Source organism: Eucyclogobius newberryi, unplaced genomic scaffold (genome assembly GCF_026437365.1).
Source record: "Eucyclogobius newberryi isolate DKJ021-1_F unplaced genomic scaffold, fEucNew1.0.hap1 SCAF_20, whole genome shotgun sequence".
Taxonomy (NCBI): Eukaryota; Metazoa; Chordata; class Actinopteri; order Gobiiformes; family Gobiidae; genus Eucyclogobius; species Eucyclogobius newberryi.
In genome coordinates, this window is record NW_027315835.1 from 3,093,271 (window position 1) to 3,109,926 (window position 16,656).

Here is a 16,656-nt window from a genome sequence, read left to right on the forward strand (position 1 = left end):
GAGCGAGGAGAGGATGTGTGAGCGAGGAGAGGATGTGTGAGCGAGGAGAGGATGCGTGAGCGAGGAGAGGATGTGTGAGCGAGGAGAGGATGCGTGAGCGAGGAGAGGATGCGTGAGCGAGGAGAGGATGCGTGAGCGAGGAGAGGATGCGTGAGCGAGGAGAGGATGCGTGAGCGAGGAGAGGATGCGTGAGCGAGGAGAGGATGCGTGAGCGAGGAGAGGATGCGTGAGCGAGGAGAGGATGGAGAGGATGCATGAGCGAGGAGAGGATGCGTGAGCGAGGAGAGGATGCGTGAGCGAGGAGAGGATGCGTGAGCGAGGAGAGGATGCGTGAGCGAGGAGAGGATGCGTGAGCGAGGAGAGGATGCGTGAGCGAGGAGAGGATGCGTGAGCGAGGAGAGGATGCGTGAGCGAGGAGAGGATGGAGAGGATGCATGAGCGAGGAGAGGATGCGTGAGCGAGGAGAGGATGCGTGAGCGAGGAGAGGATGCGTGAGCGAGGAGAGGATGCGTGAGCGAGGAGAGGATGCGTGAGCGAGGAGAGGATGCGTGAGCGAGGAGAGGATGCGTGAGCGAGGAGAGGATGCGTGAGCGAGGAGAGGATGCGTGAGCGAGGAGAGGATGCGTGAGCGAGGAGAGGATGCGTGAGCGAGGAGAGGATGCGTGAGCGAGGAGAGGATGCGTGAGCGAGGAGGAGAGACGGGTCGGTGGTAATGGACTCGTGACAGTTCACCTCTGCACATGTGACAAGACTCAGCCACCAGGCGTGTGAGAGACAAATGTCGGGCGAATGGAAACATCAAGAAACATAACTGTAAAAAGTCTGGAATGTTTGCACTTCAGCACTTGCACCAATGTTGAAGGACCGTATTTTCCAGAGTATAAGTCGCACAAACCAAAAAATGCATAATTGAGAAGAAAAAAAACATATATAAGTCGCACTGGAGTATAAGTGTTGTCTCCTCTATAATAAATCACCTTGAAATAATATCAAGTTTAAATATTGACCAACCGTAAAGATGGAAACACACACAATTAAAGAGGAATATTGTGACTTTTCGCTCTGCAGGAAAATGAAACAAACAGATCAATGTCGGGCGGTTGAATATGAAACGCTCCTTCGAGTGTTTGCATTGACTTTGACGATTGACATTTTTTGTAAGGTCGACACAAGACTGTAGCTTGATCCGGGACAAGTCGACGTTTGAAATGAATTCCTTTCTTTGTGCTGCCACTTCTCGAGGATAAAGGTCATTCCAGGTCCAGTTTTAGGCTTAATTTAACATTCTCTTTGTCGTTCAAGCGTCTTCTCTGTTTCAAACTCTGGGCTTTGTCTCCGTCCGTCACGTTTCCAGTGATTTGAGCGACGTCATTGATCATAAGAGAGCAACAAAATGGTTGCGCCAAAGCAGTGGGAAAAGGTGTGAACCCGAACCCTTCTTTTACGTAGGTGTGAACTTGAACCCTTCTTTTACGTAGGTGTGAACTTGAACCCTTCTTTTACGCAGGTCTGAACCCGAACCCTTCTTTTACGTAGGTGTGAACCCGAACCCTTCTTTTACGTAGGTGTGAACCCGAACCCTTCTTTTACGTAGGTCTGAACCCGAACCCTTCTTTTACGTAGGTCTGAACCCGAACCCTTCTTTTACGTAGGTCTGAACCCGAACCCTTCTTTTACGTAGGTCTGAAACCGAACCCTTCTTTTACGTAGGTCTGAAACCGAACCCTTCTTTTACGTAGGTGTGAACCCGAACCCTTCTTTTACGTAGGTCTGAACCCGAACCCTCTTTTACGTAGGTCTGAACCCGAACCCTTCTTTTACGTAGGTGTGAACCCGAACCCTTCTTTTACGTAGGTCTGAACCCGAACCCTTCTTTTACGTAGGTCTGAAACCGAACCCTTCTTTTACGTAGGTCTGAAACCGAACCCTTCTTTTACGTAGGTCTGAACCCGAACCCTTCTTTTACGTAGGTCTGAAACCGAACCCTTCTTTTACGTAGGTCTGAAACCGAACCCTTCTTTTACGTAGGTGTGAACCCGAACCCTTCTTTTACGTAGGTCTGAACCCGAACCCTCTTTTACGTAGGTCTGAACCCGAACCCTTCTTTTACGTAGGTCTGAACCCGAACCCTTCTTTTACGTAGGTCTGAACCCGAACCCTCTTTTACGTAGGTCTGAACCCGAACCCTTCTTTTACGTGTGAAGTGAATCATGTATTCATCATCATAAAGCTTGTGTGCTTTTAGAAATGATATTATACTTTCATATCATGGAGTCTCATTTCACTGATCCTAAACATTCAAAACCTTTTTTCTCCTGTTCTACTCGTGGAGACGTTGTTGAGATGATTTATAATGATTAATTCTATAAGTCGCTCCGGAGTATAAGTCGCACCAGCCAAAAAATGCATCATAGAGAAGAAAAAACATAAGTCTCACTGGAGTATAAGTCGCATTTTTTAGGGAAATGTATTCAATAAAATCCCAGACCAAGAACAGACATTTCCTCTGTAAATGTAGTTTAAAATAATAACAGATGAGAGAACATGGTGAATAGGTGTACGTATGCTAACGCTAACACCTTCAGCTACATGACGTATGCTAACGCTAACACCTTCAGCTACATGACGTATGCTAACGCTAACACCTTCAGCTACATGACGTATGCTAACGCTAACACCTTCAGCTACATGACGTATGCTAACGCTAACACCTTCAGCTACATGACGTGTGCTAACGCTAACACCTTCAGCTACATGACGTATGCTAACGCTAACACCTTCAGCTACATAACGTATGCTAACGCTAACACCTTCAGCTACATGACGTATGCTAACGCTAACACCTTCAGCTACATGACGTATGCTAACGCTAACACCTTCAGCTACATGACATATGCTAAAACCTTCAGCTACATGACGTATGCTAATGCTACCGCCTTCAGCCACATGAGGTATGCTAACGCTAACACCTTCAGCTACATGACGTATGCTAACGCTAACACCTTCAGCTACATGAGGCACAGACAGAACTGTGGTAAGTGTCTGGTATGTTAACGTAACATATGGACAGTTATTCAGATAACTATAGCATAAAGAACATGCTAACAAGTTTAGCAAAGCATCACAGTTTTACCCCAAATCACTAAATCCACTGAATTCTTCTTCCTCTGTGTCACTTCTAAACAACTCCACAAACTCCAGAGGAAGAGGAAGTGCAGATTCTTCTTCTGCGTCGCTCAGAGCCTAGAGCGCCCTCTTGTGGTTGTCAGTGTGAAAATAACGAATAATATCACATATAAGTCGCTCTGGAGTATAAGTCGCACCCCGGCCAAAACTATGAAAAAGGGTGCGACTTATAGTCTGGAAAATACGGTAATAGAAGCAACTACCGTGCCGTACTTTCATAAGACCACTTTTCATCTCGTTAGGAGCTCTTTTCTAAGACCGTCTCATCCCCAAAGTTGAGACGTTGCACAAAGCGGTCATTGGTATCGTGGCTTCGCTTCAACCGTTTGCTGAATGTCTCTACCCGCTCTCTCCCTATGTCACACCACAGCTGTCCCGTCAAGTGAAGCTTTTGGGCCAGAAAACCTTAAATGGTCAAAAGCACAAACGATTCATTTGTTTGTTCTCGTTCCGATGTGTTTGAGTTCTGAAATATACTTCTTAATAGATTTAAAGTCACACAGTTAAACCACAGTTGAAGTTTCTCAGTATCTTCGGGTAGTTGATGATGAATTGACAATGAAGAGGTTCAACGCCAAAAGACTTATGGTTTTACAGGTGGCGATATTTTACCATTTTGAAAATTTTATAATTCAGTTTTTGATAAACAAAATGTGTTTATTACAAAAAAGAACAAACAATTAATCCACATTTTCACTGGATTTCAACTTTAAAACGAATGAAAGATGACATGAAAAAATTGAACTATATTGAATGAAAAAGCAGCCAATATTAAGATAAGATTTTCCTTGAAACTTAACTCAATTAAAGCGACTTTTTCTAGTTCAGTCATTTTTCTCAAATCATAGACAAATCGATGTTGAACCGCAGGGAAACCGTACGTGTTCTATTGGCCTCCTTTGCGCTCGATTTTGAACCACATCTCGAGTTACTTCACCTGGTAAACACTGTACGCAAACGCCCATGAACCCGCCTCATAATTCCACGGTTGCATTGGCGCCGATAAAACCTCACCTTGACGGACCGTTTTTTTCACACGCACAGAATTACGCGCCATACGTGACACTCCTCCGCGGCGAATGCCTCTCTGGCGCTCCCGACGTCTCCGCACCTGCCACTGCCGGTTACACAAGCGTTATGTCTTAATGCCGCTTTATTGGCCACTCACGGGAAGAAAAAAAAACGCGCAATTCACTCGAGCGGAATCGCCTTCGTCCTTGGTTCGACCTTTCCATTTTTTACCGCTCATTTCCATGTAGTTTATGCGCCGCCGTGAGTAATTGCCATTGACTTTATACCTATTGTAAATCTTTACGCAACCGGGAGCATTTTACCTTTAATAGATCTGTGTTTATGACGACACGTGGTTCGTCCCTAGGTGGTGCGTGTTGAATGACTAAGGCTGTGTGAGTGGCTAAGATTGAATATTAAAGCTACTTAAGGTTTTAACATTTCATTTTCCAGCCGGATCAACCCGTCGCTGTCGGCCGTATTAATATTCTATCCCGGTTGTCACAGGCCGTTACCGTAATGTTAGCTTGAAGCGGGTCTTGTGCGGTCAAAATTATGAAATATTGATCGTTGTTGAGTTGAGTCGGAGCGGTCTGAAAGTTAGCAGAGTTGTTAGCACTCCGCTTGTTGGAAAACAATGGGTTTTCTGCTCTTTGTCCCGCCGTCCGAACACGAATGAACCGAAACGACCCCCTTGGAAGTCATAGTGAATATCCGGTTGTCGCTGAAATGCTAATTGTCAAGGGTGCGCCAAAGCTAAGGCTGAAAGTGGATATAGTTAACTGTAGGTGGTGCTATTTTCTCCAGTTGTTATGTTTGTTACACTTTACATGATATATTGCACCCAACCTTATGTAAAATGTGAAAAAATGGAATAAAAAGCATCACCAAATCAGCCCTAACCTTTTACAGTGACGCTAACTAGCATAAAATCACGCGTTATCACCAGTTATCGTATAAAGTGTAAAAGAAATATATCTGACTTTTTCCCTATCCCATCAAAATTTGAACCTTTAAGCGTGTTATGTTGTTACCGCCTCAAAAACACACCTTGAGTTGCTTTTTCTGTCATTTACGCTCGTTTCCTGTTCACGAGGTTGTCTTCTCCGAGCCTCACGAACGAGCCCGTTTCAATTTTCAAGAAGCGTTCACGTTGCCTCAGGGTTTTATTTTAATATTTATGTATTTTTTTCAGTGTTCATTCTCACTCCTGACAGGGGCGCCCCGACACCTGCCTTATGACCTGATGAAATACCTCATTGTAGACGTAGGTGTAGTTTTAAAAAAGTGTCAACCAATTATTTTAAGTTAGAAAATGTGAAATAGTGAATACCAAAGTGACCAAAATGATGTTAAAAGCAGATTAAAGCAACAAGAATGCATAATATGTCCACTTTAAGGCATAAAATCCTGCTAAATCAACTCTAAAGCACGATGTCTGCTCCTGGTGTTTTGTTTCCTGCCTGTGACTTTGTGCCGAGGTCAAAAGTTAGTTCTTAAGTGTAATTTTCAGTTTGGCACCGAGTTCACTCTCTCAACTTTAAAACGAAAAGAAAAATAGGAGACGGTCCAGAGCGAGTAAGATCGATAATGGATTTTTGAACTCTTATTATATATTAGCATTCTAAAAGTTTACTCGAATGAATGAAATATGTCTACGTTATTAAGGTGAAATCTTCTTATTCTTTAAAGGTTTAAAAAGGTAACTTGCATAATGTTGCATATATTTAATCCGTCTGAAATGAAATAAATCTGCAACTGAATTAGCAAATAATTGGAAAGAGTTACTATAAGAGGTGCAACAAACAAATTTATTATGCTTAATTAATCACTCGTTACAGGTAAAAATGTACATATATTACCGTGTTAAATGCTATGACTTATTTAGAAAGTTGTATAGAAAAATGTACTATTTGACAATTTATCCACTTCTCAATTTCATCTTTTTTGGCTTCATTCGTAGCGTGAAATGGGAACGAGACTAAGGCACGACACACAGCACATTGTCCAGAGCGACTCGATCTGATCCCAATCGTTTTGTCTCCGTCGCTCATAAGACTTTGTAGCAATAAAACACTCATCTTCCTCAAACTTTAACACGGTTTACTCACATTTCCCGGCGGTTTGAGGGCTCTGTGCGGCGCCGAGACGTGGAGCAGAGTAAACGTCGGTAATTCCTATATTTATTAGCTTAGATTTAGCTCAGGAGCGGGAGAATGTGACAAGCTCGACGCCGGCGCAAACGTGTGGGCGCCGCTTTAACAAGCAAAGTCGTGTCGGAGAGAAACCGGAGAGTCCGGAAGAGGCCTTGAAGCTGGATCTAATCAAGTCTGCGAGATAAATGCTGCGCGTCGAGAGCGCGGCCGTAAATTGTGCAGGGGAATGACACTTTCCCGCTTCTCTCCGCAGCGTCTTCCTGCGGGCCATTAATCAGTACGCGGCGGTGCTCAGCAAGAAGTTCCTGGATCAGACCAGCTTCGAGCTACAGGTAAGAGCGGCTTTTATTTCATATCTCCGAAAAACCAAAGTCTGAGGTTAAGGATCGGGTGAGTATTTAACTGGAAGAATGTCATGTCCAAACTACGGCCTTGGGGCCAAATGCGGCCCTCAGACCATTTTTTGTTGGCCCTCTGGCTTCCTGCTAACTTGCTCCAAACAACAAAAAATAGTACTTTTTACTTTAAAATTGGAAAAATTCAAGCATTTTTATGTTATAAGATAAGATAAGATATTCGTTTATTGTCCACACAGGGGTAAATTTCATTGTTGCAACACAGGTAGATACAGAGGAAAAGGACAGATAACTTATAGGTAGTTTAAAAAACAGTCTTAATAAAAGAACTCTTATAAACAAAACTCTTATAAACAAAAACTTCTATAGACAAAACCTCACATTTCTCAATAAGGAATGGAGGGGAAAATAAAGATAAAATAATAAATAAAATAAAAACAGCTAGCGTAAGACAAGATAATACTAATAATAATGATGGTAAAATAAACACTCTATTTTCATCAGTTATATGCACATGAATGTGACGGTATTGCATATGATTAAGTCAGTATTGCACATGGTTAGGTCAATATTGCTCATGTTCAGGACTAACAGTGTTTGTTATAAAGGCTGACAGCAGCAGGAAGGAAAGACCTGTGAAACCTCTCCGTCCTAATATTAGTGTTCCATTTCTTATTAAAGGTGTTGAAGCTCATCAAAACTATGTCAAATGCAAAATTTCAAATTATTCACATTGGCATTCGACAAATTGGACATTGTTGGGTGGTTTGTGGCCCTCTGCTCCGTATAAGTTTCAAAATGCAGCCCTCTGTGGAAGAAGTTTGGACACTCCTGGCCTAGTACCTCGGGATACAGTACATGTCCCGATACAGGGTCCACGATACGCACTTGATACGATACGCGTCCCAGTTCATGGATAGTCCTTAAAACCGATGTTAAAATTTGACTAAAATGTATATATTGATTAAGTAGAACAACGGAATGCATTAGAATCTCATTAGAAGTCACATGTTCAGCCTCAGATGCAGCAGTCTGTAGGTTCACTATATATTTCACTATATTCTCTTTACTATACATATTTTTCACCAATCTGCAGTGATTATACAGTACTAGATTGCATTGCAATCTAGTACTAAAAAATAAATGTGTTTGTAATGGGCCATATTGACAAAAAATATATACCTCCATATTTGTTACTATATCTTGACAATTATATTAAGACAATATTTGAACAATGACTCAGGAATTTGCTAAAATGTCTTGTTTGAGTTTCAAGTATAGAATAAAAATGTGAATGGATCATAAATATCACTTTGTTTGGAAGATGACTCTAGATATTTCTTTCTCTTTTTGAGCTAATTTGACTAGTTTTAATTATATTTATAAAAAAATAAGAAAATAAAAATAAAGTGCATCTGTTGAAAATATACAGTAAAAAACGCACATTTATTTCATTTTATATATTTATTTTTATTTATATGCTATTATTCATTGTTCTGAATGAAGTCAAAGTCTTCGTCACCAGCTCAGTCTTGTCTCTTGTGCCTCATGTTACATTTCCTGCTTTATATTGTCTTGTTTTTCACCATTTTGTCCATTTCTATATGTTTTTCTCCTCTTGTTTTTTCCCGGATCAGCTTTGGAACAACTACTTCCACCTCGCCGTCGCCTTCCTCACCCAGGATTCCCTTCAACTGGAGAACTTCTCAAGCGATAAAAGAGCCAAGATCTTCCACAAGTGAGTACATGAAACCCGCCTGGAGTCCGCGCGCCGTCCTCCCCGCGCCCCGTCCTCCCCGCACGCCGTCACCCCGCGCGCCGTCCTCCCCGCGCGCCGTCCTCCCCGCGCGCCGTCCTCCCCGCGCGCCGTCCTCCCCGCGCGCCGCCCTCCCCGCGCGCCGTCCTCCCCGCGCGCCGTCCTCCCCACGCGCCGCTCGAACGCTGCTTTAGAATTCTGTAACGTGGCAACAATCACTCGAGAACCTCCCAAGCTCCTGGAGACGCTGAACAAAGCCTCGAACGCCACGTGAGGCAAACAAATTGACTCTTTCTCGACGGCCGGGGGCGTCTCAAAGTTAGGAAATCCCTCTTGGAATTGGAAGTCAAAAGATAAGAGATAAAATGCTGGGATTTAGACGGATGTGTTTTCCTCTCTCCCGCGCGGCTCAAGTTGAAATCCCACAGCGTTTAAACGTGTGTTTACTTGTGATTTGTGGGTAAAACCTTCAGTTCGCTTCTGGAAACGGTTGAATTGTTTTTGTTCAATCTGGAAAGGAACACGTCAGGGGCACACGATACTAATCAAGTCTTTAATTTGGTTGAGGTTACATATTTTGCATTCGAACAGTTGCTCTTGTTAAGTGCGAAAAATTTGAAAATTTTTAGATGAGTCAGCGAAACATTACCCAATTCAAAATCCCTCACTTCTAACATGTTGGAGTCGTTACCAGGGCAGCAGCAGATCGCTTAGCTAAAGAATAAATGAAAACCTATTATAATGTTGCCGTTCCAACAATAATGTACTGTTTCTTCTTGTTTCTTTCAATATCACACAGAAGGTAACGGAGCAACTCCTAATCGTGTATCGTTTCCTCTCTCGTGTTCTTCCTTTTCAAAATCTGCAGCCGGGAAACGTACCGATCTCATTACAAGTCACTGCGAGACTTTCACACACGTCGTTACTGCTCGGTTAGAACTTCAGTCTTAGTATTAATGCTACACACTGAATATAAACATAAATGATTCATGATGGTGTTTGAATAGCCAGAGGTGGTGAACATTGTGTACGTTATTGAATGTTTTGTCTTTCCTATTGCGTTCCTTTTAAATTATGGAACCAGACGACGTTTGCTTTTACAATAACTGTCTGAAACATATTTTGAATCTTAATCGAGTCATTTCCTGGACCATTACTTTGCACAATTTCTTGGTTAATATTAAAATGTCGAGTAATGTTGCCCTTACATAGAACTACTGCCTGTTCACAATCCCCTTTATCACACGACAAGACTAATTCTGACCCTTCATCGTGGAACACTTTTGTCACTTTCCCCATACATCACGTCCGTTTCCTCCCGGACAGTTCATTTGTTTCCTCCCGGACAGTTCTGCGCTCGTTGTCCTTTGTTTTATTCGCCGTCCCTGATAACCTCCCACGCACTGACAGTAAACACTCCCTAAACACAATTTTTTCCACTTGTCATCCTCCCCCTTTTCACAAAATAAACTGCAAACCAAACACCGCCGCCGCGAAAGGCTGATGTCTGCTCCGCGCTATTTCCAGCCCGCTTATTTGACGTCCCCAAACACGCCGCTCGAATATATACACGCCCGGGCCGCACGCACGCTCATGACACGGAATACATCAAGGTCCCGTTCACCTTTCCCACCCGCTCGTCTATTTCTGCTTCTCGCGCTTAACCCGCCCCGACTGCAACCTTGCTCGCTTTGCATCTCGTTTCTGCTTCATACAGGCTTATGAGCCGCGCGAATCCTGCCGGCAACGCCAATTATAGCGCCTCGCTAGCGCCGGTAGCCAGGTTTGCGCAGGCGGAATAGAGTCGCGTCGTCATCAAAGCGCTTCATTCGCAGTGACGCAAACGTGGCGAAGTTATGCGAGTAGTACAGGCGCTCTTGTGACATCTCTCTCAGCGGGAGCCTCAAGAAGCGTCTGAGAGTGACGCAGTGATCAGCACATAAGTCGTACTGCTGAATACTCCTTTTAATGTATTATTCACGCTGATATTCGCCACTTCTACTTCTTCCAACTAAAATAATAATTGATTTGGTCTATTTTTCCGAGCTGGCTTCAAATCTGTACCAACGACCGCCGCTAATTCTTCATTTACTCCAGACAAGGTGGATACGTGTATTACATGGTGAAAAAGTGCATAGTAAGTGTATTACATGGTGGAAAAGTGCATAGTAAGTTTATTACATGTGTATAAGTGCATAGTAAGTGTATTACATGGTGGAAAAGTGCATAGTAAGTGTATTACATGTGTATAAGTGCATTGTAAGTGTATTACATGGTGGAAAAGTGCATAGTAAGTGTATTACATGGTGGAAAAGTGCATAGTAAGTGTATTACATGTGTATAAGTGCATAGTAAGTGTATTACATGGTGGAAAAGTGCATAGTAAGTGTATTACATGTGTATAAGTGCATAGTAAGTGTATTACATGGTGGAAAAGTGCATAGTAAGTGTATTACATGGTGGAAAAGTGCATAGTAAGTTTATTACATGGTGGAAAAGTGCATAGTAAGTGTATTACATGGTGGAAAAGTGCATAGTAAGTGTATTACATGTTGGAAAAGTGCATAGTAAGTGTATTACATGTGTATAAGTGCATAGTAAGTTTATTACATGTGTATAAGTGCATAGTAAGTGTATTACATGGTGGAAAAGTGCATAGTAAGTGTATTGCATGGTGGAAAAGTGCATAGTAAGTGTATTACATGTGTATAAGTGCATAGTAAGTTTATTACATGTGTATAAGTGCATAGTAAGTGTATTACATGTGTATAAGTGCATAGTAAGTTTATTACATGTGTATAAGTGCATAGTAAGTGTATTACATGTGTATAAGTGCATAGTAAGTGTATTACATGTGTATAAGTGCATAGTAAGTGTATTACATGTGTATAAGTGCATAGTAAGTGTATTACATGTGTATAAGTGCATAGTAAGTGTATTACATGTGTATAAGTGCATAGTAAGTGTATTACATGTGTATAAGTGCATAGTAAGTTTATTACATGTGTATAAGTGCATAGTAAGTGTATTACATGGTGGAAAAGTGATTCTACACAATGGTGGGAGATTGGACGTAAAGGTGCTGTACCTGAACCAATCGTATTCACCACGTTGCTACTGAATTCCTAGCATCCTAGCATGCTAACGGTGCACTTCCTCGTTTGCAGCGATACAAAGGCTTTATAATTAGATATAGACGGTACACAGTGGTCTAATTTGAACCCTAAGCACAGTGTTTACCATATATCTGCACTGGGGGGGAAACAAACTTTATGGTACCGCCCCTTTACCTGGCAACCTTGCTGGTACAAATCAACCACTTGAGCCACTGTTAGGATACGTGTCTTACTATGCACATGTTTAGTGTGTGCATAGCTGGAATTGAACCAACAAACCTCCTTTTTGATTTGTTTCCTTGACATAAACAATTTAGACTTTTAATAATTTACATTTAACACAAAAACAAAAGCCGCTTTTCTTCTTCCAAACGGCTCGTTGGCGATTTAGAAACGACTAAATCTCAATTAGGCCGGCCTTCTTCGACCGCACGCTCTGGTCTCGCCTCAACTCGCGCTCCAGTGATTTGCATGTCCTGGAGCGGTTGTTATGACACGCGCCTGACAGGCAGAAGGCGGTGTCACTGTCGATTTCCCCCCTGTCGGAGTCTCCGTTTAACATATTGTAACTCGCCGGCTTCGCTTCCGGCTTTGATCGCATCTCGGGCCCGGCCGCTGCCTGTCAATCACGTCTCGTCGCCCATAATTCTTACAGTAGGATCCGCGCTGACGGTAGAAGCTCTCTGCGTCCGTCATCTGTCGCAAGTGACGTGTTGCGTAAGGGTCGGATCGTTTCTTCTGCGAAAGTGAAACGGCGAATATCGCAGTGACCGATTCTATAAATACAGTGTGTGATAAGTTGAAGGATGCTGTAGCAAAGATGACTTTTTTCAATACGATGTGAGAAAAATGGGGCTGCAACGATTAATCGACTAAACGTGACGAGGTGCCCGAGTGAAAAGGAATATAGAAAGAAACCAAGATCATCGCTGGACAAAGTCTGGATCCAGGGGCAAAACATCCATCAAAATTTGAATTAATGCCATGTGCACACGTCCGCCGTTAGTTTTTTAAAAAGTATTGCGTACACACATCGTTTTTAATGTATGTCCATATGGAATTGCGCTCTTGAACTCATAAACATGTCAGACCAATAGTTGGCGGTGTTAAACCCAACCTATCCAATGAGAGCGAGCCTTTTCTCGTCGTCACTTTCGCAAAACACAAATCACGGCGCCATAAACAAGGGCGTGTACGTGACTTGTGTTCATTTATTGTGACTTTTGGCAACTTATAGCGCCGTTCATCCACGTCCACACTCAAACACGACACCGGAGTTTCCCAAAAATCTTCCCTTTGGTCGGAGTTTTCCAAAAAGCACCGTTTTCAAGTGCATAATCCTGCGGTTCTGTGTGGACGACCTGTCAAATGGTAGAAAAATATATGCGTTTTGTCAGATGCGTGTGGACATGGCCTAAATCTCTCAATTCGACGGGTTAACGAAATCTGTTCCATCTTGAGCTCGCTACTTTTCGCTAAATTTAATGACTCGAAGGGTCCAAGTTTCACCAGCGTTAATCAAAACTGCAATTTCAGAACCACGGATCAAACCCGTCTTGTTAATGTGAATCGTCATCTTTATTCATCCCAAAAGGGCGCTTCGGTTAGTTATTGCAGATACAGACATGACACGGACAGCTGTGTCCTGCAGAAGTTCTCTGACGACTCTGCCATCATCGGACTCATCACGGACGACGATGACGCGGAGTACAGAGGACTGGCGCAGGACTTTGTGGAACCACCTCCTCATCAACGCGGGGAAGACCAAGGAGATGGTGGTGGACTTTCGCAGACGCCACCCCACTGCCCCCTCACCAGTGAACATCCAGGGACGGGACATTGAGAGAGTGGACTCATACAAGTACCTGGGTGTTCATCTGAACCACAAACTGGACTGGACTCACAACACAGACGCACTGTACAGGAAGAGCCAGAGTCGGCTCTACCTCCTGAGGAGACTCAGGTCTTTTGGAGTGACAGGGCCACTCCTGAAGACCTTCTACGACTCTGTGGTGGCATCAGCCCTCCTGTACGGTGTGGCCTGCTGGAGCAGCAGCATCACAGAGAGGGAGAGGAGGAAGCTGGACAAAGTCATCAAGAAGTCCAGCTCCGTCCTGGGCTGTGCTCTGGACTCGGTGCAGGAGGTGGGGGACAGGAGGGTCCTGGCTAGATTCACATCTATGCTGGACCATGAGTGTCGCCCCCTGCAGGACACTCTGTCCGCTCTGGAGAGCAGCTTCAGTGAGAGACTGATCCACCCTCGATGTGTGAAGGAAAGGTTCCGTAGGTCTTTCCTTCCTGCTGCTGTCAGACTTTATAACAAAAACTGTTAGTACTGAACACTCGCAATACTGACCTAACCATGTGCAATTCTGTCATATGTGCAATTGCTGTTGGAATTCATGTGCAATTCATGTAAAATTCATGTGCAATCTATGTGCTGTCGTGACACATATTCATGTGCAATTACTGTCGTGATCACATGCAATGGTATTTATGTATTTATTTATTTGTCTATGGGAGTTTTTTTTTTTTTTTTTATTTATTTATAGGAGATCTTCTACTGAAAGTGTTTTTCAGACTTCCTATAAGTGATCTGTTCTTCTGTATCTACCTCTGTATCTACCTGCGTTGCACCAATGAAATTTCCCCATGTGGGACAATAAAGGAATATCTTATCTTATCTTATCTTATCTTATCTTAACTTCCAACACGACGTGCAAATGAGACGTTTAGCCATTTCCTGCATCCTGCTGCACCTGCCGCACGATTGTGGCGTTGGGGTTTTCCGTCCCCCGCCGTCTCACTGGGGATGTCTTATTCCTCGTTAGCCTCTCGCGACTCGGTGACAGCAGCGCTAACCACTTCCTGTCAGCCGCGCACTTCTTCCTGTCAGCGCTTAAACGTGTGACGCCTGAAGGATGGCGACGGGAGAGGAGCGGCCTTCACTCTGATGAGGACGTGACTCTTCCCAGAGCGCGTAGTAATAACGCAACAATGTCATGTTATTGTTTGCTCAAAGCCGGGACCAGAACTCAAAACCTTCTGGTAAGATGTCGCCATAAACATGCTCAAAACATGCTCAAAACAAAAACACATACAAAATACTGGATGTGCTTCAATTTAGTTCATACATGGAGTGAGAAGATAAAAGTAAAAGGTATTTGCTGTAAAATACAATTGCAATACTTTCACTTTTGAAACAGAAATACCTGTGTATGGATTAGACCAGTGGTTCTCAACCTTTTTCAGCTGCGTGACCCTCAAACATAAAAAGTTGGCTACCCCCGAAGTGCTAATGTAGCCTCGTGTCCAAAGTCCAATTTATTTCGAAGACACAACCCTCGAGAAATGACTTTGGTCGGCCAAAAGACCATAATCTACATTTACCAAGGTGTCAAGCCTTGTTTAAGACCATAAACATGGGACTCTCTGAAATCATTTGGAGTCCGCCAGCCCCAGCTTGAGAACGCCATGATCAGACTATTCATCACATGTAGAAATGTGCTAAACATTTACATTACCAGGGCTGAAATCGCCACCATCTTCACTCGCTTAATAAAGTCATGAAGTGATCAAAACGTGAGCTGTATTCACGGAAAATTGTGAAAACGCTTTATTTCTTCAGTTGATCTATTGTTTTACGGCGCCAATACTTTCCACTCCCCCGTCCTAAATGTGTGCCAGAAAACGCGCTTGTTTTACCGCGTGTCATCAAACCGCTCAAGGTGACGCAACGTATTTTCCCAGAACCCTCCTTCCCGCTCCTCTCGCCGCCTCCGTCAAAACATATTAGTTTCGTCTTTGCCAATATCGGCAAAACGATCGATCGTCTTTGCATCGGCCTCTGCGGCGCGCGGACATGTCACAAAGGGTAAAAAGGCGGAGTAGATATCCATTAGAGCGCTATCTTTAGACCCTTTGACTTTCCCTCCGTTTGTGCAATGTCAGCCGAAAGTTTGCCGTCGGTGGAGTGTTGCAAAGATGTGCTAATTTGTTTAGCATACAGCGCTAACAGCTGGCACTGGGATATTAAAACGCAGGGGGTCGAGCGTTATTGATGATCGTTTTGACAGAGAATTAATGTCCAAACGGTCCGGCGCTGTCGCGGTCACAGTGGTTTGTGTGAATGAATTTGAAACTTTGACTTTGATTGATTTAACTTCAAGTCGTTAGCTCACGCCGTGACCGGTTGCTACTCAAGGTGGCTGTTTTTGACTAAAACTAACACTTCGGCCGTCTTTTGGCTAGTGGTAAAGAACTTTGAGTGAAATTTCCCGTGGTTTTTCAAGATCTCGACAATCGTACGGGCAAATCACGCAAGAATAGAATAAGATTTGAGGTATAATATTCTCGTTTGGGTGCCAGGTCAAAGCTAGTTTAAAACAACTTTGTTAATATTTTTCACTTTTTTTTTGTATTACAGAACACTATAATGATTTAAACGACACATGTTAGGCCTTATTTGTATTGTTATTGACCTTTAAATGTGCTTTTGGCTTTGGCGTCTCAAGTTTTAGAGCTTAAAAAACGATGTATTTATTGAAAAGCACATGTTACTTTCGATCAGCCATCATTCCCTCATCACCATTTGATATTAGCACTCCCTCTACTGGCAGCAGAGGGAATTATCATGGGGGGAAAACACAAGATAGCTAGCCCCGACATGCTAATAGTACACAGTTGTAATGCACGTGTCACATCTGAATCCGAAACTGTGTTTTTTGAGGCTCAGAGGTCGACAACCTTGTAAACAAATGTGTGAATGAAGCTAAATCCAGCTCCAGGTCGTTTTTTTGGTGAGCGAAGATGATTAGAACACGGTTAAAATGCCATTTAAAAGTACATATTGCATAACAAGTGCTTTAAGGTAATGTTGCCCATGTGATCGATCTGTTGATAAGGCGTTTCAGTGCAAAAGAACTAAAAAAAAAAAATGAAATAATCTCAACCAGATCGGTTCAGTTCAGGCAATAGAAAATGGAAATTGCCCAGATCATCCCTTTGATACACAATGTTTATCAGGCACTGGCCAGACTTTGTTGGCAATGAGTAATGGTCAGTGTGGTCGCAAG

General features: G+C 43.1%; 1 protein-coding gene across 2 annotated transcripts in view; it reads left to right on the top strand.

The window, feature by feature from the left end:
• The window catches only part of dock1 (dedicator of cytokinesis 1), a 371,371-nt gene that overhangs the window by 268,596 nt on the left and 86,119 nt on the right, over positions 1-16,656 (top strand). For both annotated transcript variants that reach the window (XM_072456209.1, XM_072456210.1), the window contains exons 30-31: positions 6,607-6,685; positions 8,347-8,447. In XM_072456209.1, the coding sequence (XP_072312310.1) occupies positions 6,607-6,685; positions 8,347-8,447 (180 nt within the window). The remainder of the gene's footprint in view (positions 1-6,606; positions 6,686-8,346; positions 8,448-16,656) is intronic.